Source organism: Oreochromis aureus, linkage group 13, assembly GCF_013358895.1.
Source record: "Oreochromis aureus strain Israel breed Guangdong linkage group 13, ZZ_aureus, whole genome shotgun sequence".
NCBI classification, from domain to species: Eukaryota; Metazoa; Chordata; class Actinopteri; order Cichliformes; family Cichlidae; genus Oreochromis; species Oreochromis aureus.
The window spans coordinates 1630874-1655633 of record NC_052954.1 but is presented as its reverse complement, the minus strand read 5'-3'; the positions used below and the strand labels follow the sequence as shown (position 1 = coordinate 1655633).

General features: G+C 41.6%; 1 protein-coding gene across 2 annotated transcripts in view; it reads left to right on the top strand.

Moving 5' to 3' along the window:
• Positions 1-24760, top strand: part of slc2a15a (solute carrier family 2 member 15a) — a 49642-nt gene that overhangs the window by 1727 nt on the left and 23155 nt on the right. Inside the window, exons 2-3 of one of the 2 annotated variants that reach the window (XM_031727203.2) lie at positions 5191-5289; positions 20067-20227. In XM_031727203.2, the coding sequence (XP_031583063.1) occupies positions 5191-5289; positions 20067-20227 (260 nt within the window). Of the gene's footprint in view, positions 1-5190; positions 5290-20066; positions 20228-23638; positions 24568-24760 lie in introns of those variants that run through there. The other variant, XM_039622191.1, reaches the window with a different exon arrangement.

Below are 24760 nucleotides of genomic sequence, written 5' to 3'. Positions count from 1 at the left end.
CTAATAGAACGCACCTGTGATTTTAGCTGACCCGTGGGATCCGCGGGTACTTGTGGCTATCCTATCTGCCATTTTGCCTTCAGTCCTATCACTTTCCCTCTTTGCAACCATTCGGCTACACTTATCCAGTCTGAGTGACATGCTGATGTACTCGCTGTCCTGGTGAGGTGGATCAGTGACTTGATGCGGTACAGCTCAGTGTCATCCATGTACAGGAAGTACATGGATGGGGGTGGAACCTTATGCAGAACAAGAGTAGGGACAGTCCATCATATCATATTCTGCTGTTGATGGTTACTTGTGTGATATCATTCGAGATGGGGTCCATTGTTCTATGAAGTTTCTGATGAAGGATGTTAGCCGACTATTAGCTCTTACTCTGCCAAGTAGTCCACTATCCATGTGTAGGGCTCTCTGTTGAAGTCAGTCCAGGAGATACTAAGGTTAGTCTGCCTATCAACCAGGATTTAGTACTTTGGCCCTGTGGTGTTATTTCCAGTAGTTTTCATATATTTACTCATGTACCTACTCAGCTTGGTTGTTACGAGGCCTGAGAGGAGATTCCATGTTGCTGGAGGCTATCCCAGCCACCATAGGATGAGAGGCGGGGTACAGTCTGGACAGACTGCCAGTATGTCGCAGAGCTAACACAGAAAGACAACCATTTATACTCACATTAGCACCAATGGGCAAAGTAGAATAATCACCAATTAACCTGTTACCCTTCATGTATTTGGACTGTGGGAGGAAGTAGGAGCACCAGGACAGAATGCACGCATATACGAGGGGAACATGCAAACTCTACACAGTGCTGTGAGGCAACAGTGCTACCTGTCACACCACTGTGCTGCCCCAATTCAATGCAGTTCAGTTCAGTTCAAGAGAATTTACATAGTGTCAAATCACAATAGCAAGAGACGAGATTGAAGAGAAGCGAGCCAAAGATTAATAATAACTTATGAATAAATGTATAGTGGTGTATAACTGGGTGTGTGAACTCAGCAGTCACCATGCATGTGAGTGTCTGCTACAGTTTCACGCTCCTGCAGGTTGCTGGTTGAGAGGAATACTGCTCACTTGAATTAAAAGAAAAATTAAGGAAAATGTTCCTTTCTTTAAGAATGATGCATGCTCCTCGTTATGATGATTTTTGTTTTAATCTTAAAGCTATTTATTAAAGAAAAATTGGACAGCTTCGAACTCTGTATAGTTGTTGAGTCAGTAAAGCTGGAGCAGGTAATCACACCAAACTTAATTAGTTGATGTATAAGTATTGAAATATTTGCCGTTGTATAGTTTATCTTTTTATGAAAAATCTCTGTGAAAGAGTGACCTGTGCTAGACATCAGTAACTGTTTTCTTGAGGATTTTATGACTTTTTGAAAATGAAGTTTACCTGTAGCTGTTATCACCACTGTACTTATTTGTCACTGGCTTCACTTTGATTTTATATGCAGTTAACGTGTCTCCTGCTAACTGAGAAGCTTTTTGCTGCCATGTTTATTTCTCTGTTTGGCCAAAGTTATAATTGCTAGATCCTGGTGCACACTACACTTCCTGATCCTCTTTATGGGTCTTTTTTAATCATAAAAGATATGTTAAAATCTATAACAGACTAATGGGCAGCAGTGCAGAGGCTTCAGGCTTGCCTTGTGGTTTAAAGGATTTCTTCAGCATTAACGTAATCCAGAGTCAGCTGTCAGTATTTCCACTGCTACAAAGCAAACAATAACTGTTGGTAGTTAACTGAGAAACTTTATTGCAAACAGCAACCCACAAGAACTTGAGACTATAGCACTCACTACGCCTGTGGGTTGTTGGATTTATGCCTGAGAAATTTAATTGTGCGACTGGCAATGAATACCTGCTCACATGAAATGAAATTATTAGCTCAGATTATGTTTTTTCTCACGTGCAGCTTTTGCCAAAACTGTATTCCATAAAGAAAACCTATGATGATGTTAAAAGGGAGTTTTTCCTTCCTACTGATGCCAAAAGCTTGCTCAAAGTGGGTCGTTTGATTGTTGAGGTTCTCTGTTAATGCACGGTCTACCTTAGAATATAAAGTGCCTTGAGGTGACTTTTGTTGTGATTTGGCGCTGTGTAAATAAAATTGAATTGAATTGAATTCATCTTTCATTAGTTCAGATAATTCTGCCCCTGAAGGCGAGGAGTAGTTTTTTGTCTGTTTGTTTTCAAATTACTATGTTCAAATTTTGTGTGATAGTCAAATACAGGTTGTGAAAAACCAGTTTACACTTTATATTAGCTGCAATGTTTATACATCATTTTCAAATTTCGTCATCAACCTGAGTACCTATTTTAGGTAAGCATTTGTCCTTCAATGTTAGTGTCCAAGAGAAAGTGACCTCGAAAAAGAATTTTAAGAAATATTATCAAGTGATGTATAAAAGGAAAGGGCATGGAGAGAGATGTACAACACATTCTAGTTCTAGTGTTGTGTCTTTGACTGCAGTTCAGCCCCCGACTCATCAGAAAGTTACTATTACTATGAAAATTATACACTGTAATGCTCAGGTTTAAAAAATGTATGATGATGTCTTAATACCTTATATATATAGATCTGGCCACTATAGGACACCTTGTCTCATATGAAAAAAGAATTTTTAAAAAATTTAATCAGAGATTTATAAATCTAACCACTGATGAAAATTTACAGACAGACTTAGCACAAAAAGAGGTGTTTGATTATTTCTTTGTTTTAAAAGTGCTACTTGACAAAAAGTCTAAAACCATTGGAAAGCCTGTTTATGTTCGTAAGGAAAATGCATTTGTGGGTCGAGCAGCAGTTGAGTTTGGGGGTTGTGCCCATGAAAAACTTGCCAAATCTTCTCTATTAGTACCCATAACATCATATTGGCAATTTAACAATGTATTTGTTGAACAAACAGGGACATCAGTAACATGTGGAAAAACCACAGACAAAGATATAGACATTATTTAAACCCAATTGTTACTGCAGCACAAGGGACGTAACGATGTGGTGAATTAGAGCTATATTAGAAAAATTTAAAAAATAAAATAAAATTAATTAATAAATAAGAAAAAGAGTGTACACAAAAGCCACAGTACTATACTGTGTAAAAATGGTTACTGTATATGGTAGAATACACCAGGATATTTATTTTTCATATGTACCTAAAGTGCAGTGGGAGTGATAATAATCTAACTATTCATCGTGTGTGGGTACAGTCTGACTGCTGTCAGGACGAAGCTGGCCCTCTTTACTAGTCCCCAGCAGAAGCCACCACAGAAGGCCTTCTTGTACAGAGCATGAGTGTTCTGTGACCGGTCCGGTTTATTGTTAAGGTAAACACCCAGGAATGTGTGCGTGTCCTTGAAGTCCAAACCATGTGTGTTCACCCTTAATGGTTTCATCTGGTGCTTTATCTGACGTCCAGTCTATACAGGGTAAAGAGGAAGGGAGAGAGCATCCTGCTAGATACCACCACCTTAGACACACAACCCTGAAGCCTCACATATTGTTTGCTATTAGTGAGGGTGTCGATTGTCCAAGCAGTCAGGTAACAGTCGACTCCTGCTCCTTCCAGCCTCTCTCTCAGCAGTGCCAGGTGGATTATACTGAATAACTGGAGAATTCAAAAGTCATGACCTTCACAGCGCTTCTAGTACTCTCCGGGTGTGAAAGTGATCTGTGCAGGTAGATGGCCACATCAAAAGGCCAGCTTAGTCACATACTCCAGTGGGATTCAAGTCAGCCCTGTGGTTGTGTTGGTCACTCTGGCACGAACAGCACACCCAAGCTGATCCACAAGTGTTCGAAGGGATTGTGTTCAGGACTACAGGCAGGCCATTCGATCCTCTCCACTCCCAAATTCTTGAGGGAGTCTTTGATAAACCCCGCTTTATGGGGGTGAGAGTTGTCATCTTGGAGGACAGTGTTTGGTCCCAGACTCTGCAGACATGGGCTTGTCACTGGTTGTAGAATCTTGTCTCAATATCTCTGAATGGAGATTGCCTCAAATTATGACAAGCCTTGAGGTTCCAGTGAGGGAGATGCCACTTCTGTCAAAGTGACCTAAGAAGCAGGACTCAAATGCAGGGCTCCAAATAAATGACAGTGCATTTACTTACAGTGAATATTTTGCAAAATCAGAAATGTTAAAGCAGTAGCAACAGTCACAGTCTCGTCCAGGTATATCCTCATTATCCAAACAAATCCTGTCAACTCCCAGTTCCACACAAAAACCAGCACACAACTCCATGTCAGACAGTACTCTGAGCAAACCTACAGTTTCCAAAGCTCTTCTTTCCATGTTTCCACACTATTTTTCTATTTTTGGCAAGATAACCCTATGCTGAACTTCAAAGGAGCGACTCCATCATGTTTTAGACATTGTTGTAGACACACTGTTGTACCTTGTACCTACTTTTGTACCTCATCGCTCCATAAGACCTGTCGCACAGATGTTCAGTTCAATTCTGTGAACAGTAGATGGGTCAAATGCATCTCTCAGGTGCTGTATCTGTCTTTTGCTGGATTATGTAAGGCCATCACTTTCTGTTCATCTGGTGTAGATTTTTTAAAATGTCTGCCACACCACACGCACCACACACCATGCTGATGCACCAAGTTTTCATTTACCTGGTGCAGGTATGTCTGTCAAACTGACAGTAATAAATTTTATATTAATAGTTTTTTACAAGATGATATAGAAACAAAGAGTCTAAAGAGTCCTTTGGTAAGTTGTCTGTTACATGTAGACATAATACTGGTTCATTCCTGGAATGGTTTGGTGCCTTCATGAGTCAGCGTTAAATAGCTTAACAATTACAAATTCCTCTAAAAGATAGTCAGGTACAATGAGTGGACTGAAAATGAATAAAAAAGTGTCCAAAGAAAAACAGTGAAAGACTTCCAGAAATGTAAAAGTCTGACTGATTAGAAGCTAAATATAAAGAAAGTGTGTGTGAAAGACTTTCACACAGTAATGTTTATAATCTGATTGCTTTACACAAACTTTCTTATTTGTCACGCAATCAGAGATTTATAAATGTTGGTGAAAAAATTACAATTTAAAACTTAACTGATCTTTTTATTCACACAGTGTATAAAATGTTTCGTTTTAACTTTAAGAAGAAATGACCTTACCATCGTACTCTGCATGAAACCTACTTGTTAATGTGTCTCTCATTGTCTGTCTACAGCACCTCACGGCCTCTTTGCTGGCAGTGGCATTCCTTACCTCCTTTGGGAGCTCTATGCTTTATGGGTACAATCTGGCTGTCGTAAACTCCCCTGCTGTGGTAAGACACACACACACACACACACACACACACACACACACACACGCACACACGCACACACACAAACACACACATCTGTAAAGTAGTTTATTGAAGTGTAATTATAAGTGCATTTGTTTATAGCACCAGTTATATTCTGTATGGCAAGTGCCAGGAATTTGGCAATTTGTTGGGCTCAGCGGCTGTGTGTGACTTGGTGTTCGCTCGCTCTGTGGTAGAGTATCACTTCCTGTTCCTGCTCAAACACAGTGGTGTTTCTGAGCAGCTTTTCTGCTTAGCAATTTAATTTAAATCTTTTGATACATCCCTTTTTCATAGTATAAACTTAACATGCTTCATCTGAATCACCCTTTCTGTGTGCTCACTACCTAATTTATAGCCAAAGTATTCACTCACTGTCTCTGTACTAGGGCAGCACGGTGGCACGGTGGTTAGCACTGTTGCCGCACAGCAAGAAGGTCCTGAGTTCAATTCCAACATCAGGCCGGGGTCTTTCTGTGTGGAGTTTGCATGTTCTCCCCGTGTTTGCGTGGGTTCTCTCCGGGTACTCCGGCTTCCTCCCACCGTCCAAAGACATGCAACTTGTGGGGATAGGTTAATTGGATAATCCAAATTGCCACTAGGTGTGAATGTGCGAGCGAATGTGTGTGCGAGTGGTTGTCTGTCCTTGTGTGTTGGCCCTGCGACAGACTGGCGACCTGTCCAGGGTGTACCCCGCCTCTCGCCCTATGACAGCTGGGATAGGCTCCAGCGCCCCCCGCGACCCTGAAAAGGATAAGCGGAAGCGAATGGATGGATGGATGGATGTCTCTGTACTGTTTCACTAGCTTAGCTTAGCTCGTAGCCGACTCGTTAGCACCATGGCTACTTCACCTGTCCCTCCTGCACTTTCCTGCTCATTGTGTCAGATGTTTAGTTACTCCTCGGCCTCCTTTAGCAGTAATGATACCTGCAACAAATGTAGCATATTTGCAGCTCTGGAGGCCAGGATTACTGAATTGGAGACTCGGCTTCGCACCCTTCATTCACCCGTAGCTAGCCAGGCCCCTGTAGCTGGTGCAGCCGAAGATAGCGTAGGCCCCGCTAGCTGTTCCCCGGCAGACCCCAAGCAGCTGGGGAAAGAGGGCGGCTGGGTGACGGTGAGGAGGAAGCATAGTCTTAAACTGAAGCCCCAGGTACACCACCAACCTGTTCATGTGTTCAACTGCTTTTTCCCCACTCGGCGACACACCCGCCGGGGTCAAACTCTGGTAATTGGCGATTCTGTTCTCAGACATGTGAAGCTAGAGACACCGGCAACCATAGTCAATTGTCTTCCAGGGGCCAGAGCAGGCGACATTGAAGGAAATTTAAAACTGCTGGCTAAGGGTGGCGTAAATACAGTAAGATCATAATTCACGTCGGCAGTAATGACACCCGGTTACGCCAATCGGAGGTCACTAAAATCAATATTGAATCGGTGTGTAACTTTGCAAAAACAATGTCGGACTCTGTAGTTTTCTCTGGTCCCCTCCCCAATCAGACCAGGAGTGACATGTTTAGCCGCATGTTCTCCTTAAATTGCTGGCTGTCTGAGTGGTGTCCCAGAAACGATGTGGGCTTCATAGATAATTGGCAAACCTTCTGGAGGAAACCTGGTCTTGTTAGGAGAGACGGCATCCATCCCACTTTGGATGGAGCAGCTCTCATTTCTAGAAATATGGACCAATTTATTAAACCCCCCAAAATATGACTATCCAGAGTTGGGACCAGGAAGCAGAGTTGCAGTCTTACACGCCTCTCTGCAGCTTCTCTCCTCCTGCTACCCCCCCAAAAACCCATCTCCATTGAGACTGTGTCAGCTCCCAAACAGACAAAAAACAAACTAAAAACCAGCAACAAACAACTTAAACATAAAAAATCACAAAGAAAGAACAATACAGTATCCACATCTGAACCAAAGAGTAAAACAGTGAAATGTGGATTATTAAATATTAGGTCTCTCTCCTCCAAGTCTCTGTTAGTACATGACTTAATAATTGATCAACAAATCGATTTACTCTGCCTTACAGAAACCTGGTTGCAGCAGGATGATTATGTTAGTTTAAATGAATCAACACCCCGAGTCATTCTAACTACCAGAAACCTCGAAGCACAGGCCGAGGGGCGGTGTGGCAGCAATTTTTCACACCAGCCTATTAATCAACCAAAGACCAAGACAGACTTTTAATTCATTTGAAAGCCTGATGCTTAGCCTCGTCCACCCCAGCTATAAAACTCAGAAACCAGTCTTACTTGTTATCATCTATCGTCCACCTGGGCCTTACACAGAGTTTCTCTCTGATTTCTCAGACTTTTATCTGATTTAGTGCTCAGCTCAGATAAAATAATTATTGTGGGTGATTTTAACATCCATGTAGATGCTAAAATGACAGCCTCAACATCGCATGTAATCTGTTATTAGACTCAATTGGCTTTTCTCAAAATGTAAAAGAACCCACCCACCACTTTAATCACACTCTAGATCTCATTTTAACATATGGCATAGAAACTGAACATTTAACAGTGTTTCCTGAAAACCCTCTGCTGTCTGATCATTTCCTGATAACATTTACATTTACAATAATTGATTACACAGCAGTGGAGAGTAGACTTTATCAAAGTAGATGTCTTTCTGAAAGTGCTGTAACTAAGTTTAAGAATATAATCCACCCACTGTTATCATCTTCAATGCCCTGTACCAACATAGAGCAGAGCAGCTATCTGAACGCTACTCCAACAGAGGTCGATTATCTTGTTAATAATTTTACCTCCTCACTACGCACGACGACTCTGGATACTGTAGCTCCTGTGAAAACTAAGGCCTCAAATCCAAGTACCTGACTCCGTGGTATAATTCTCAAACATGTAGCCTAAAGCAGATAACTCGTAAGCTGGAGAGGAAATGGCGTGTCACAAATTTAGAGGATCATCATTTAGCCTGGAGAAATAGTTTGCTGCTTTATAAGAAAGCCCTCCATAAAGCCAGAACATCTTACTATTCGTCACTGATTGAAGAAAATAAGAACAACCCCAGGTTTCTCTTCAGCACTGTAGCCAGGCTGACAAACAGTCAGAGCTCTACTGAGCCAACCATCCCTTTAACGTTAACTAGTAATGACTTCATGAACTTCTTCACAAATAAACTTTTATCATTAGAGAAAAAATTACCAATAATCATCCCACAGATGTAATATTATCTACAGCTACTTTTAGTACCATCGATGTTAAGTTAGACTCTTTTTCTCCAATTGATCTTTCTGAGTTAACTTCAATAATTAATTCCTCCAAACCATCAACGTGTCTTTTAGACCCCATTCCTACAAAACTGCTCAAAGAAGTCCTGCCATTAATTAATTCTTCGATCTTAAGTATGATCAACCTATCTCTAATAATCGGCTATGTACCACAGGCCTTCAAGCTGGCTGTAGTTAAACCTTTACTTAAAAGCATCTCTAGACCCAGCTGTCTTAGCTAATTATAGGCCAATCTCCAACCTTCCTTTCATATCAAACATCCTTGAAAGAGTAGTTGTCAAACAGCTAACAGATCATCTGCAGAGGAATGGCTTATTTGAAGAGTTTCAGTCAGGTTTCAGAGCTCATCACAGCACAGAAACAGCTTTAGTGAAGGTTACAAATGATCTTCTTATGGCCTCTGACAGTGGACTCATCTCTGTGCTTGTCCTGCTAGACCTCAGTGCAGCGTTCGATACTGTTGATCATAATATCCTATTAGAGCGATTAGAACATGCTGTAGGTATTACAGGTACTGCGCTGCAGTGGTTTGTATCATATCTATCTAATAGACTCCAATTTGTTCAAGTAAATGGAGAGTCCTCTTCACCCACTAAGGTCAATTATGGTGTTCCACAGGGTTCAGTGCTAGGACCAATTCTATTTACATTGTACATGCTTCCCTTAGGCAGCATCATTAGAAGACATAGCATAAATTTTCACTGCTATGCAGATGACACGCAGCTCTATCTATCCATGAAGCCAGGTAACACACACCAATTAGTTAAACTGCAGGAATGTCTTAAAGACATAAAGACCTGGATGGCCGCTAACTTTCTGCTTCTTAATTCAGATCAAACTGAGGTTATTGTACTCGGCCCTGAGAATCTTAGAAATATGGTATCTAAGCAGATTCTTACTCTGGATGGCATTACCTTGGCCTCCAGTAACACTGTGAGGAACCTTGGAGTCATTTTTGACCTGGACATGTCCTTTAACGCACATATTAAACAAATATGTAAGACTGCTTTCTTCCATTTTTGCAACATCTCTAAAATTAGAAATATCCTGTCTCAGAGTGATGCTGAAAAACTAGTTCATGCCTTCATTACTTCCAGGCTGGACTACTGTAATTCTTTATTATCAGGATGTCCTAAAACTCCCTGAAAAGTCTTCAGCTAATCCAAAATGCTGCAGCAAGAGTACTGACAGGGACTAGAAAGAGAGAGCAGATTTCTCCTGTTTTGGCTTCCTTCATTGGCTTCCTGTTAAATCCAGAATTGAATTCAAAATCCTGCTCCTCACATACAAGGTCTTAAATAATCAGGCCCCATCTTATCTTAATGACCCTGTGGTACCATATCACCCTATTAGAGCACTTCGCTCTCACACTGCAGGCCTACTTGTTGTTCCTAGAGTATTTAAAAGTAGAATGGGAGGCAGAGCCTTCAGTTTTCAGGCCCCTCTTCTGTGGAACCAGCTTCCAGTTTGGATTCGGGAGACAGACACTATCTCTACTCTCAAGATTAGGCTTAAAACTTTCCTTTTTTCTAAAGCATATAGTTAGGGCTGGACCAGGTGACCCTGAATCCTCCCTTAGTTATGCTGCAATAGACGTAGGCTGCCGGGATTCCCATGATGCATTGAGTTTTCCTTTCCAGCCACTCACTATGTTTTAATAGACCTCTCTGCATCGAATCATATCTGTTATTAATCTCTGTCTCTCTTCCACAGCATGTCTTTCATCCTGTTTTCCTTCTTCACCCCAACCGGTCGCAGCAGATGGCCGCCTCCCTGAGCCTGGTTCTGCCGGAGGTTTCTTCCTGTTAAAGGAGTTTTTCCTTCCCACTGTCGCCAAAGTGCTTGCTCATAGGGGTCATATGATATGATTGTTGGGGTTTTCTCTGTATTTATTATTGTGCGATCTATTGTACAATATAAAGCGCCTTGAGGCGACTTTTGTTGTGATTTGGCGCTATATAAATAAAATTGAATTGAATTGAATTGAATTGAATTGGTTTTGGAGGCTTTCTGGTTTCAGTGTATTTAAGTTTCCATTTGTAGTCCCGATAATATTGATTGATCATACAGACACTCAAAATTGCTGTTTTTGGCCAACATAGATATCCAAACATTTCTGGCACAGCTTCACCTCCTTCCAAGATGGAGAAGGACAAAGATTTTTCTTATTCATTTTTTTAATAGTTCCTGTGATTGCTACGTGTAATTTTAACTTGTTTGCATTTTTCTGTAGTAGTGGTTCAGTCCAGGGCCTATTTGGGCACCATTAGGTTTAACCAGCCAGCCAGTACCACCCCCTTAATTGCTAATTGGTCATTTTGTTTATGTGTGAATGTGTGATTGGTTCACTTGGAATTATTCTTTATTTAAACACAAACTATTTGGTATTTTGTAAAAAATGCTGTTACCTGAATTACTTGGTATTCAGTTTTGGTGTTTTCTGTTGAAACCGACAGTTTGTCTGAAGGAGGTGAGCACATGCCCTCAAAGTTACCCCGAGATAAAAAAAAAAAAAAAGACTGATATTCTCATGTCTACAAGCTAAAGACTAGCTCGCATTCTACTTTTAAATTCTCTAGGAACAACAAGTAAGCCAGAAATCTAAGACTGAAGTGCTGTTTTGGGGTGACAGGGTACTGGTACTACGAGGTCTTTAAGATAAGATGGGGCAGCGATAGGTCGGGTTGGGGGATCAAATACACTGAAGGGCTACCCTGAGGTACCCCTGAGCGAGGTACCGTCCCCACATACTGCTCCCCGGGTGCTGGATTGCTGACTGCCCACTGCTTCACTGAGTAAATGGGTTAAATGCAGAGGACTAATTTCCCTATTGGGATTAATAAAGTATACGTGACATTATTGAAGACCTTGTATGTGAAAAAGAGTTTTTTTAAATTTAATTCTGTATTTAAGGGGGACCCAATGAAGAGACACCTATATGGGAAAATACATTCTCTCTTTCTAGTCCCTGTCAGGACTCTCACTGCCCATTTCGGTTCAACTGAAAGTTTTTCAGGGAGTTTGTAGGACAACCTGATAAAAATGAATTACAGTAGTCCGACCTAGAAGTAATAAATGCATGAACAAAAATTTCAGCGTCACTCTGAGACAGGATATTTCTAGAGATATTGCAGAAATACACGATAGCAGTCCTACATATTTGTTTAAGATGTGCATTAAAAGATGTATCCTCATGACAAATTAGTCCAAGAATCCTCACAGTGCTTCTGGAGGCCAAGGTAATGCCATTTGGTTATGTTGTGTTATCTGGCTTCATGTGTAGATACAGTTGTGAAAATGTATGCTATGCCTTCTGATGATACTAACTAAGGGAAACCTGTATCATGTAAATAGGATTGGTCATAGTACAGAACTGTGTGTAACTTCATAATTAACCTTAGTGTGTGAAGAGGACTCTCCATTTGAATAAACTGACTGTAATAAAATACTGAGGTTCAACAGGACAAGCACAGAGTTGAGTCCACTGTCACACTGTCAGTGGACATATGAAGATGATTTGTAGCCTTCACAAACACCACTTTCATCTGACTGAGACTCTTCAAATAAAGCACTTATCTGCAGATGATCAGTTTGCTGTTTTATACCTTGTCCATCAAGAATTCTTCAGATAAAAGGAAGATTAATTAGCTAAGACAGCTGGGTCAAGTAATGTCTTTTTAAGTAATGGTTTATTTACTGCAAGTGTAAAGGTGGTACAGGCCATTAACAGAGAAAAGTTGATCATAGTTTCCAAAAGTTGAATCTGTTCATCTGGACGTAGCGTTTTGTGGGAGAAACGTTTCGTCACTCATCCAAGTGACTTCTTCAGTCTCAGCTGACTGCAGGTTTCCCCAAACCTTATAAACAGTACATTTGCATAATGACTGAAACCAGCCCACTGAAGGAACAATGGGCTGTGAGGTCAGTTCCTTAATCATAATTATGCAAATTCCCATGACCATTGATCAACAATCACTGACCAAACCCACTGATCAAAGACCACTGATCAATGGCCATGAGTACCATTCACAGAGAGTTGGGGAATGGCTGCAATCACAGCATTGTAAGATGGCGACCGATGTACCCTTAGGCCCCCTCCTCGATTCAGAGATGGTCTTTCCCTTTTCACGTAAATGGCCTCCTTGACTCCGCCCTCAAACCAGCGTTCTTCCCTGTCCAGGATGTGTACATCCTCATCCTTGAAAGAGTGTCCACTGGCCTGTAGGTGTAGATAGACTGCAGAGTCCTGGCCTGATGAGGTAGCTCTTCTGTGTTGTGCCATCCGCTTCGCTAGAGGTTGTTTGGTTTCCCCGATGTATAAATCCTGGCAATCCTCCTGGCACTTAACAGCGTACACTATGTTACTCTGTTTGTGTCGGGGGACCCGATCCTTGGGGTGGACCAGTTTTTGGCGCAGCGTATTTTGGGGTTTAAAAGCCACAAAGACCCGGTGTTTAGAAAAAATGCGTCTCAACTGCTCCGATACTCCTGACACATATGGGATCACTACAGGTTTTCGCCTGGGCAGCGGTTGTCCTTCTCTCCTGGATCGGCTGGAGCTTTCTTTAGGTGCCTTCCCAGCTTTGACAAAAGTCCAGCTGGGATAACCACATTTACTCAGGGCCTTCTTGATGTGCTGTCCTTCTGCCTCCCTGGCCGCTGTGTCAGTGGGGATGGTGTTCGCTCTGTGTTGTAGCGTCCTGATGACACCCAGTTTGTGCTCCAGTGGATGATGAGAGTCAAACCTTAGATACTGATCCGTATGCGTAGGTTTACGGTACAAGTCAGCTTTTAGATGTCCCCCATTACTGATGGAAATCTCACAGTCTAAGAAGGCTAACCTGCCACTTTTCATATCCTCCCTGGTGAATTTGATGTGTCGGTCCACCGAGTTAGTGTGATCCGTGAAATGTGGTACGTCCTGAGATTTGATTTTCACCCAGGTGTCATCCACATATCTGAACCAATGGCTTGGTGGTGTTCCAGGGTAGGATAGCAAAGCCCTCTTTTCCACTTCTTCCATGTACAAATCGGCCACGATGGGTGAAACTGGGGAGCCCATGGCACACCCATGTTTCTGCCTGTAGAACTGACCCTTGTATGTGAAGTAGGTGGAATGAAGACACAGTTCCAAAAGCAAACACACTTGGTCGATGCTGAGAGTGGTCCTGTTGCTGAGGTTGGTGTCATCCTGTAATCTCTTACGGACTACCTCCAACGCTTCCGTGACTGGGATGCAAGTGAAGAGAGATGTAACATCGTACGAGACCATGGTTTCATCTGCCTCCATAATGACATCTCTCACCTTCTCAACAAAATCCAGGGTGTTCTGGATGTGGTGTTCAGAGCTGCCCACCAGCGGGTTGAGGATCGAAGCCAGAAACTTGGAGATGTTATAGGTGACCGAGTTGATCATGCAGACATTCGGTCTTAAAGGTGCACCCTGCTTATGTATTTTCGGTAAGCCATACAGACTTGGTGTAGACTCCCCTGGGTACAGCCTGTGGTATGAGGTCCGGTCGATAGCCTTGTCTTGTTCTAACTGCTTCAGACAGTCTATCACCCTCCTCCTGTAGCCACTTCCTGGGTCTCGTTTCAGGGGCTCATAAGTATTTTCATCACTGAGTAGTGACAAAATCTTCTCATGATAGTCTTTCTGGTTAAGCAATACTGTGCACCTACCCTTGTCTGCGGAAGGATGATAATGTTGTTGTCATCACTAAGTGATGTGAGTGCCTTCCTCTCCTCCATGGTGATGTTGGATGCTGGGGCTTTGCGTTGCTGAGACAGGCCGAAACTTTCGTCCGTAGTTGCTCTGCTTCCACTTCTGCAATATTGTTGTTACGAATTGCTGTTTCTGTGGCTGTGATCAGCTCCACTAGAGGGATTTGTCTCGGTGTGACGGCAAAATTCAGCCCTTTAGCAAGGATGTTTTTCTCTGTTTGGGTGAGCTGTCTGTCAGACAAATTCTTCACCCACTTGTCCACATCCTCCATGTCGCATCCTTGTCTCTTCTGGCCACTGAGGACACTCTCCGTATTTTGTGTGGTGGTTTCGACGCACAAAAAGTAAGTCAAACTTCCTTTGTTGCCTGGTCTTAGACTTCTTGTGCTGTGCTAGACGAGCCTTCTCAGTGAAGTCAAACACCTTTTTAAGAGTATTCTCATCTAAAAGCATAGTCAGTCTCCGTCGGATCCGCTCCTCTTGAGATTTTAGCATGTCGATGGTAAAATTTGTCTGCCTCACCCGTTCATTAAGCAACTGATGCTGTGCCTTCTGGAGGATTTTTGTTGCCCGGAAACCTTTAACTGAAGAGCTCATTTGCAGACTTTTAGGAGTAATCCTGTTTTGTCGGCATCTGAGGCTGAATCTCAGGTGGTTCCTGTAGTCCGCCATCTTACGTGCTGTTTGCTCATACTGACGTACAAGCTTTAGGCAGTCCTTGCCAAAGTGGGTTAAAACGTCTTGATGCATTCTCAATCATCCAGGAAAGTAAATCTCCAAAAGTTGAATCTGTTCATCTGGACATAGCGTTTTGTGGGAGAAACATTTCGTCACTCATCCACCCCAAGGATCGGGTCCCCCGACACAAACAGAGTAACATAGTGTACGCTGTTAAGTGCCAGGAGGATTGCCAGGATTTATACATCGGGGAAACCAAACAACCTCTAGCGAAGCGGATGGCACAACACAGAAGAGCTACCTCATCAGGCCAGGACTCTGCAGTTTATTTTCACCTACAGGCCAGTGGACACTCTTTCAAGGATGAGGATGTACACATCCTGGACAGGGAAGAACGCTGGTTTGAGGGCGGAGTCAAGGAGGCCATTTACGTGAAAAGGGAAAGACCATCTCTGAATCGAGGAGGGGGCCTAAGGGTACATCTTTCGCCATCTTACAATGCTGTGATTGCAGCCATTCCCCAACTCTCTGTGAATGGGACTCATGGCCATTGATCAGTGGTCTTTGATCAGTGGGTTTGGTCAGTGATTGTTGATCAATGGTCATGGGAATTTGCATAATTATGATTAAGGAACTGACCTCACAGCCCATTGTTCCTTCAGTGGGCTGGTTTCAGTCATTATGCAAATGTACTGTTTATAAGGTTTGGGGAAACCTGCAGTCAGCTGAGACTGAAGAAGTCACTTGGATGAGTGACGAAACGTTTCTCCCACAAAACGCTACGTCCAGATGAACAGATTCAACTTTTGGAGATTTACTTTCCTGGATGATTGAGAATGCATCAAGACATTGATCATAGTTAAGACTGAGGCATGAATTAATTGTAGGACTTCTTTGAGCAGTCTTGTGGGAATTGGGTTTGATAACAATGGGTGGATTATATTCTTAAACTTAGTTACAGCACTTTCAGAAAGACATCTACTTTGATAAAGTCTACTCTCCACTGCTGTGTAATCAATTATTGTAAATGTAAATGTTATCAGGAAATGATCAGACAGCAGAGGGTTTTCAGGAAACACTGTTAAATGTTCAGTTTCTATGCCATATGTTAAAACAAGATCTAGAGTGTGATTAAAGTGGTGGGTGGGTTCTTTTACATTTTGAGAGAAGCCAATTGAGTCTAATAACAGATTAAATGCCATGTTGAGGCTGTCATTTTTAGCATCTACATGGATGTTAAAATCACCCACAATAATTATTTTATCTGACCTGAGCACTAAATCAGATAAAAACTTCCCCCTTCGCTTTGAGGAAGCTGACAATTAGAATGACTCGGAGGTGTTGATTCATTTAAACTAACATAATCATCCTGCTGCAACCAGGTTTCTGTAAGGCAGAGTAAATCGATTTGCTAATGAATTGCTAATTCACAGGTACTAACAGGGACTTAGAAGAGAGAATGCTAATGTGTATTAATTCACATTTCACTGCTTTATTCTTTAGTGCAGTTGTGGATAATATATATTGTTCTTTCTTTGTGATTTTTTTTAATGTTTAAATTGTTTTGGGGGGTAAAAGGAGGAGAGAAGCTGCAGAGAGGCGTGTAAGACTGCAACTCTGCTTCCTGGTCCCAACTCTGGATAGTCACATTTAGAGAGGTATAATAAATATAAATATAAATATAATAAAGGAACTGATAATAACCAGTTCAGCTGCTGATTGCTTTTGCTAATTCAGCACTGTTCAGCTTGGCGTAAACAGACAAACCGGTTATCCAAACATGTACGCATCTGAGAAAAAGTCAGGGTCAAGTCAGGTCACAAGGAGAATATATACACAGAAAGGCCCCAGCTGGGGTTAGAACCAAGAGTATATTTACTCTATTACCTCCCTTACTAAAGCTAAAGTTATCTGAATGTAGTAAAATAAATGTTCACATAAAGGGGTAGATGCTGGCACCTGATAACTGTACATCTGTCACAAGACAAACTGCTACTTTTACTGATTGAAAAATATATCTGATAATAATGATCATCAGGAAACCCAAAGGGGTTTGGTCTTTGAGTGCTCTTGCCAGTCATGAGTAGGGATGGGTATTGATAAGATTTTCACGATTCCGATTCCATTTTCGATTCTGTTTAACGATTCGATTCTTTATCAATTCTTTTTAAAAAAGGAGAACACTAAGGTCGATTAGCTTAGAACTTTGTTTTACATCTTCTCTTTGAACAAGATAGAAATTTAGGAGTAACATGGCCTTACAAACCCAACAGTGAGATCTTAAGAGATCCACAGCCTACGGCTCTTCAATGGGGTGTCACAGGGTCCCCAGGAAAAAATTGTAAATGTAAAATAATAAAATAAATATTCTTCTGTAGCAATAACAAAGTATAACATAAATTATTCTGTAGCAATTACACAAGAATATCCAGTAATGTCCCTGCCTACAATTAAACACATTCACTTACCGAAAATCGGGGGCATCTGCTGTGGCAAATGGGTGCAAGCCTTTGACCACAAACTTAGTCACTGCTCGGTGACATTCGTCTATCCTGGCCTGAAAGGAGACTCTACCGGTAGACTGCAGCGAGAACTGCCAGCCAGACTCTGTCTGTCTCATCATGGTCACATAAATGCACAGTGATGGCAGGTTTTGTAATAAGGCAGATCGCGCTAACATAATATGCACTGTTAGTTGATTATTTACCTGCCGCATTAACGGGAGAGGACGTGCAAACGTTACCGCTGCTGCTGGGTTGAGATTCACGAGTCCGGAGCGGAATTAAAAACACGACATTCATTTAAGGTCATCGCGTGTTTTGTGAGCAAATGCTTTTGCATATTCGTAGTGTTTCCTCCTTTAAATAAAATATCTACTTTGCAAGTATTGCAGGTTGCCCTGTTGTCATCCGTTCTGGTAAAGTATAACCAAACTTTTGAGCGTTTGAGCCGCTTAGGCGCCGTGTTTCCTGCCAGGTAAATGACGCTCTGCAACGTGGTGACGTCATTCGGGGCGACTGGAATCGATAAGGGAATCGTTTGCAAAAATGGCAAACAATTCCAAGGAACTGAAACAGTGGGAACCAGTTCTCAACAAGAACCGGGTTTCGATACCCATCCCTAGTCATGACAGATCTATTGATATTTGTTACAAATAAATATTCGGTTTGAAAAATGCTGGTCTATGACTGGTCTCAGTTCACACGTGGGTAATGAAAATCTCAAATAAAAATGATCTTCTTTGTTGTTAAAGAAGATCAGAAAAAGAAAAAGAAAGACGAGGCATGCTACTAGTTGAGTAACAGCATGTGTCTGTCAGTTTTCCTGGCATGTGACACATGGTTCTACTTTAGGGGAAACTGAAGTTCACGCTAACACGTGCTGTCATGTGTAAACTGATCAGGAGGTTTAGCTCAGAGAAGACTTGTGGCTTTAGTTCCATAACAGAAAATATCAGAGTGAAAACTGAAGGTTTGTTTTGCTCTTATGAAACCATGATGTCTAAGCCACATGACACAAAGACAGGATTTCCATTCTAATCACAAATACATGTTTTTTTTTATTGAATTGTATTTAGGAAACATCTGATGAATTCACACATACATAGATTCTTTATGTTTTGCAATGAAAATGGAAAAATTGTGCATTTATTTATGTACAAATATACATAGAAATACAATATCCAAGGCAAAAACTGTTCAGTTCTAATAAGCTTGAGTCACTATTTGGTATTACCCCGTTTGTTTTTTTAACACAGCCTAAACTCTTTGGGAAGCTTTCTTGTAATTTCTTTTAGACGTCAGGAATAGTTCTGAAACATTTGTTGTCAATATGATCCCACACCACCTCAGTATATTGGGGGGGGGGGTCTTGAAACTTTTTGGGCCACGTTTAGCAAGCTGCTCTAAAATCATTCTTATTTCTGTAACAAAATCTGACCTTAAAAACGTGAGCAGACAGTCCAGTGGCAGCCAGTAATAGAAATTAAGTCAGACAAACTAAAGTCTTAAATAGGCAGTCAAAGGAGGGTGATGAGACACAGCTGTGACTAATCAAATGGGACAAAAACTGAATACAATGCATAAGAACACAAGACTATCAGGAAATAACTAAACAGGGAACACCAACAGGGTGACAGAGATTTCACTAAATACAGGGAAACACTGAAGACAGGAAGATAAAAGAAAGAACACAATACTAACAACTATAATCATGAACAGAAACTGGACAGTAAAGCTAATAGAAATTAAAATGCAGGATTATTATAAATATAAAGATTAACCTAAAAAAGAGATACAACAAAAGCTCTGAATGTGTGCGGGGCTGTGGGAATGGTGTCCTCTGTCGATTTATCTTTACCCTGTAGGCAAACTGATGAGAGTCCCGGTTATGTTGAAGGCAGGCCTTTATGTATAGCAGCATAAGCCTCTCGAAGCATTTCATGACTACAGACATTAAAGCAATGGGTGTGTAGTCACTGAGGCACTTTGGAGCAGATGATTTTGGCACAGAGAGATAGTGGACTGTGACAGTGAGAGGTTAAACATCCCGGTCAGGACTCCCTCTAGCTGGTCACCGCAGGCACAAAGTGCTTTACCAAGTACTCCATCTGGCCCAGCAACTTTCCTGTTCACAGCTTTCAGCACCTGCTGTTCCTGGAGGACGAGAGAGCGTGGCTGGTGGACTCTGGAAGCGGCTCAGCTGTGTCAGGGCTCTTTGTCTCAAAGTGAAAGAAGAGATTATTTAATTCTTCTGCCAACGTGGTGTCAGCAGTGGTGGAGAGGTCATTGCCCTCAGCCTGAAAAGGGTAGAGTGCGCACTCCGGCTCAGGGGCAAGTTTCTGCCCCAAGTGGAGGACTTTAAATATCTCTAGGTCTTGTTCACGAGTGAGGGGAGGGGAGAGGGGAGCGCGAGATCAACAGACAAATTGGTGCTGCAGCTGGAATGATGCCGACGCTGTACCGGTCATAGATGAATGGATGGGTGGATCGATGTCTTGCTTTCATACTTTTTTGTTTTTCTGCCCATTTTTATTCTATGTTATTTCTATGTCTGTGTTATCTAAATGCGTCCTATTTGTGCTCTTCCTCACACTGTCAGTACATCAAGGACTTCTACAACAAGACAGTGGTGGGACGCAATGGAACAGGACTCAGTGAGGACACCCTGACCCTCATGTACTCTCTCACTGTGTCTGTATTTGCTGTTGGAGGTCTGTTGGGTTCACTCATTGTGGGAATGCTGGTCACACGCTATGGCAGGTAAAACACTTGTCTTCATTTTTTGGGAAATGTAATTACTGAGAAGTATAGACATGCTACTGTAAGGTATGTGTGGACTGAAATTTCATATATGCAACATACAATATAATTTTAAAAAATCTCTGTAAAGATACACTGTAAAAATAAAATTATAAAAAAAAACACCATAATATTCTGGCAGATGGGATGCCAGAAAAATACCTTAACAGAAGTTTATCATCACTGCATGGCAAAGATCCTTGGACAAGATACTAACCCCAAGTTGCTCTCCGATGTATGAATGTCTTTGAATGTTAGGTTGAAAGCACTTAAGAATAGATTAGAATAGAATAGCCCTTTATTGTCATTGTACATGTACAATGAAATTATGGGTGCTCCACACCAACTATGCAGGTATAAAATATAAATAGTCAGACAGCAGGAATAAAAAAACAAACAGAAGAGATATCTACAAACGAGTGGACGACACACAATAGAAAAGGCACACATTTGAAGAACAGGTTGCAAAGTGCTTGGAAGTAGTGCATGGACTGAGGAGAGTCTGTGTGGGAGTGGCCTCACCATGGCTCAGATTGGTGGGTGGGTGGTCAGGGGTGGGGGGATAGTGCTTGTTAAGAATCCTGATTTCCCTGTTTGTGAGTCTGGAGGTTTGGGACCTGTTTGGCCTGAGGCACCGTCCACAGGGCAGTGGGTCAAACAGGTGGTGGGCAGGGTGCACAGAGTCACCTGTAAAGGCCCTGGTTTTCCTGAGACAGGAGGAGCTGCCGATGGACTTTAGGGATGGCAGAGTGCAGCCAATATTTTTTGGGACAGTGTTAATTGCCCTTTGCACTGTCTTCCTGTTCTTAGTAGTGGCACCTGTGCACCAAACACTCAGGCAGTAGGAGAGCATGCTCTCCAATGAGGTGCTGTAGAAGGCCAGCAGCAGCTTCTGGTCCTGGTTATTCTGCCTCAGGACACGGAGGAAGTATTCAGCAATTGCTGGGCTTTATCATCCTTTGGATTTATTTTGAAGAGGCATCTGCTGAATTAAATACAAAAACTTAAAAAAAGACAAACCCTGAAACAATTAGTAGTCGGTGGAGAAAAATGGTCTTTACATTTATATATTTTTTATATAGATCACTAATAAAAGCTGCAAAATAGTGGTGGGAGTCTGCATGTTACATAGTATAAATATGCATATGCATTTGTGATCTGTAAGGTTGGAATGAGAGACATGAAAATTGAGTACTTATAAACCAAAAGGTTGAACGCCAATAAATAATATAATGAATCTGCTGAGAGAAAGAAAAACAAATCTGTGGGAGTGCAGGGGACGCTTGAATTGATACATCTGCTTAAATCCAAAGAAGCATGTGCACTGAAGTCAAAGTATTGTACACAGGTAGCTGAAAAGCGAAAACTGCTAACATCACCTCAGTCATTAGCTTTCTAGCAAGCCCACACTCCTCCTAATATAATGAAAGGGAAGAGTTAGTTCAACAGTCAATCTTTACTCCAGTCTTTACACAGCTTTACTGTGTGTTATATTACCAGGTTATTTCTACTTAGGTTCGATATACTTGCGTTGGAGATGCAACATGTACCATGTCTGCTGCAAAAGCCAAGTAATTACAATTATATTTTGACTATTTTGACTATTTTTTAAGTTATATTTAAAACAATACTAAATAACACTAATTATATTTTTATTATTGCAAGCTTGTAATTTCACAGGCATTTATGATTTATTGTTCACAATCATTATATTTGTATCTGTATTAAGAATAATATAGATCATGCATTTCTATTTTTATTATTTTTCTTTTACCATCTGTAAAATGTTGTCACTTTACACTCAATGCATCAAGTGTTATTTGTGTTTACAGCATAAAACTAGAATTGAACAGGCTTATCTTTTAAATAAAGATTTACAGCTTTTATAGTTTTTTTCAAGGTTTTTTACATTAGACATGTTAAATCACAGACAATGTTTTTAAAATTTTATTGATATTTCATACATTTCATGCAAGATTTATATAAAGCATTTTTTTTTACAGTGTAAATAAAAAGAATATGCTATGTCATATACTGGGAGGAGTCATTAGGAGCAATATCACTACAGTGCTTTCAAACACAGATTCTAAGATTATCAGGTCAGTTACTTTAAAAGTTTTAGAGACTCAAACTTTCACCCTCAGCTGAGAGAAAATTGGTTTGGATTTTTTGGAACAAAAAAGGAAAGCATAGACGAGTACCCCAACTAATGCACACAAAACCAAAAATATCTGCCTCCACTATATTTAACAAGATAAATTGGATCAGATTAAAATTTCCCATTTGTGCTGCCTCTCAGGTCTCTCAGCCTGCCCAGCTCAAGTCATCTATAACAGGAGCTGGAATTGTGCATACAACGGAGCTACACTTTCCAATAAACATGGAAAGCCAGCAGAGCTTTCAGGAACAATATAGACACAAAAAGGCAAAGATATTTATGAAAACACTGAGCTGAAAAGACAGACATTACTTTTGTACTTTTTAGTATATTAGTCTATTTTTAGATTTCAACAGTCCTGATGGAATGCAGAGCAACTTCCAAGGGCACTAGCCAGTCAACACACATTCATGTGCAGAAAATATGAGCAAGTGTAAGAATCTGAGCTTGAAAAAGGCTCGAAAAAGATTGTGATGGGTAGATGACAGAGTCAGAGCATCACCAAAACAGCAGCTCTTGTGGGATCTGCAGGTCAGTAACTATCAAAAGTGATCCAGAGAAGAAATACTGATTCTGACAGGATCATAAGCAGCCAAGGCTCGCTCATGCATTTGTGATTCAACAGATGTGCCACTGTAGCTCACATTGCCAGAAATATTTATGCTGATTCTGATAGACACAGTACATCACAGTTTGTTTAGGGTGCTGCATAGCCAGCCAGTGGGCAATGCACTGCAGTCATTTGGTTATAGTCCCATGTATGGCCTCCCTGTTAGCATCTTATGCCTGCTGTTATGTACTGGATTGCCTTAGGAGTATCTTTGCACAGCCTGGTGGTCTTGCCTGATGTGGTGAACTCTTGTGGTTAGAGTTTGTTACTGTGCTGCCATGATTAGTGCCTCTGTGGTATCTTTCAGTCCACCTTTGTCCAGCCAATGGTAGGATTTCTTGATGTCAGCCACTCCTTCTTTCTGCTGGTTGTACATGCTGGGGCCAGTTCTTTCATTGTAGCTCCAGTTCGTGCTTCTCCTCTTTCCTGCCTGACGTATTCGATACATGCGGGGTCAGTTGTGGCCGCCTGCCTGATGTACTCATGGATCTTAGTTGTTTCATTCTGGATAGCGGTTCTGACGCTCACTAGTCTTTGACCCATAGGGCCTAAGTGGTGATTGCCCGCATCTTATTCTTATTCTTATTCTACCCATTCAGCTGACTCCTCAGGACTTGACTTACTCTCTGCAGTTGGTTGCAGCTTTATTAGCGGCCTCTCAGTGTTCCCCATTGCCTGTATGATTCCCAAGTACTTGTAGCTGTCCTCAGTGTCTGCAGCGTTGCTTTCTACTGGTGCAACCCTCTCAGTTCTGACTAGCTTCTGTCTTTCTTACCATCCAACTACACATCTCCAGTCCAAATGACATTTCGATGTTGTTGCTATAGATTCTAGTGGTGTGGATCGGTGAATAGATGTGTCATTCATTCCTGGCATACAGCTTGATGTCATCCACATAAAGAAAGTGGCTAATGATTTCTCCATTCCGTAGTCGGAATCTTTAAAGAGTCTTGTTGATGAGCTGGCTCTGGGGGTTCAGGCTTTTGTAAATCGCACACTTTACCCAGTGAAAATTGGTTGAGTCTAACACCTCTGCCGATGTTCCTGGGCCTGGAGCAAATTTTATCATGATAGTCTCCCCAAAGTGTGCAGCTTTGCTCTCGGGTCCAGAACGTACTAAATCTCATTTTTTGCTGGGCTTGGACCTTCCTCACAGTTTTCCTTAATCAGGTCCAACACCCCCCACGGCCTTCTGTCAAACAACAACTCAAAGGGAGAAAATCCCATGGAGCCCTGGGGCACCTCCTACACTGCGAACAACAGAGGGTCTATCCAGGGATGCCAATTGCATTCATCCTCATTAATGCACTTCCGAAACATGGTTTTATTCAGCGGCTCCACCAGCCCATCAGTCTGAGGGTGGTAAACGCTGGTCCGAATAGATTTAATGCCCACTAATTCATACAGCTCTTTTTCTGTGTGTGACACAAACAGTGTCTCCATGGCACCTTACCGGTACGCTGTACATCTCTCTTCAGCCGAAGGAGGGAGTTGGAGGGCCAGAAACACAGAATACCTACCCCACCTACATCTGTGAGATTCATAGTTACACTTAATTCATAGTTCCCTGTCTTCTCGCAGACAACATATCATCCTCTCTCCACTTTTCCACAGACATAATTTGACACAAACTTCAAGCATCAATTAGTTTTCATTAGTATATTCATATTGATATAATCTCTATCCAATTCAAACACAGAGGAATACATTCTTTTAATTAAAAACT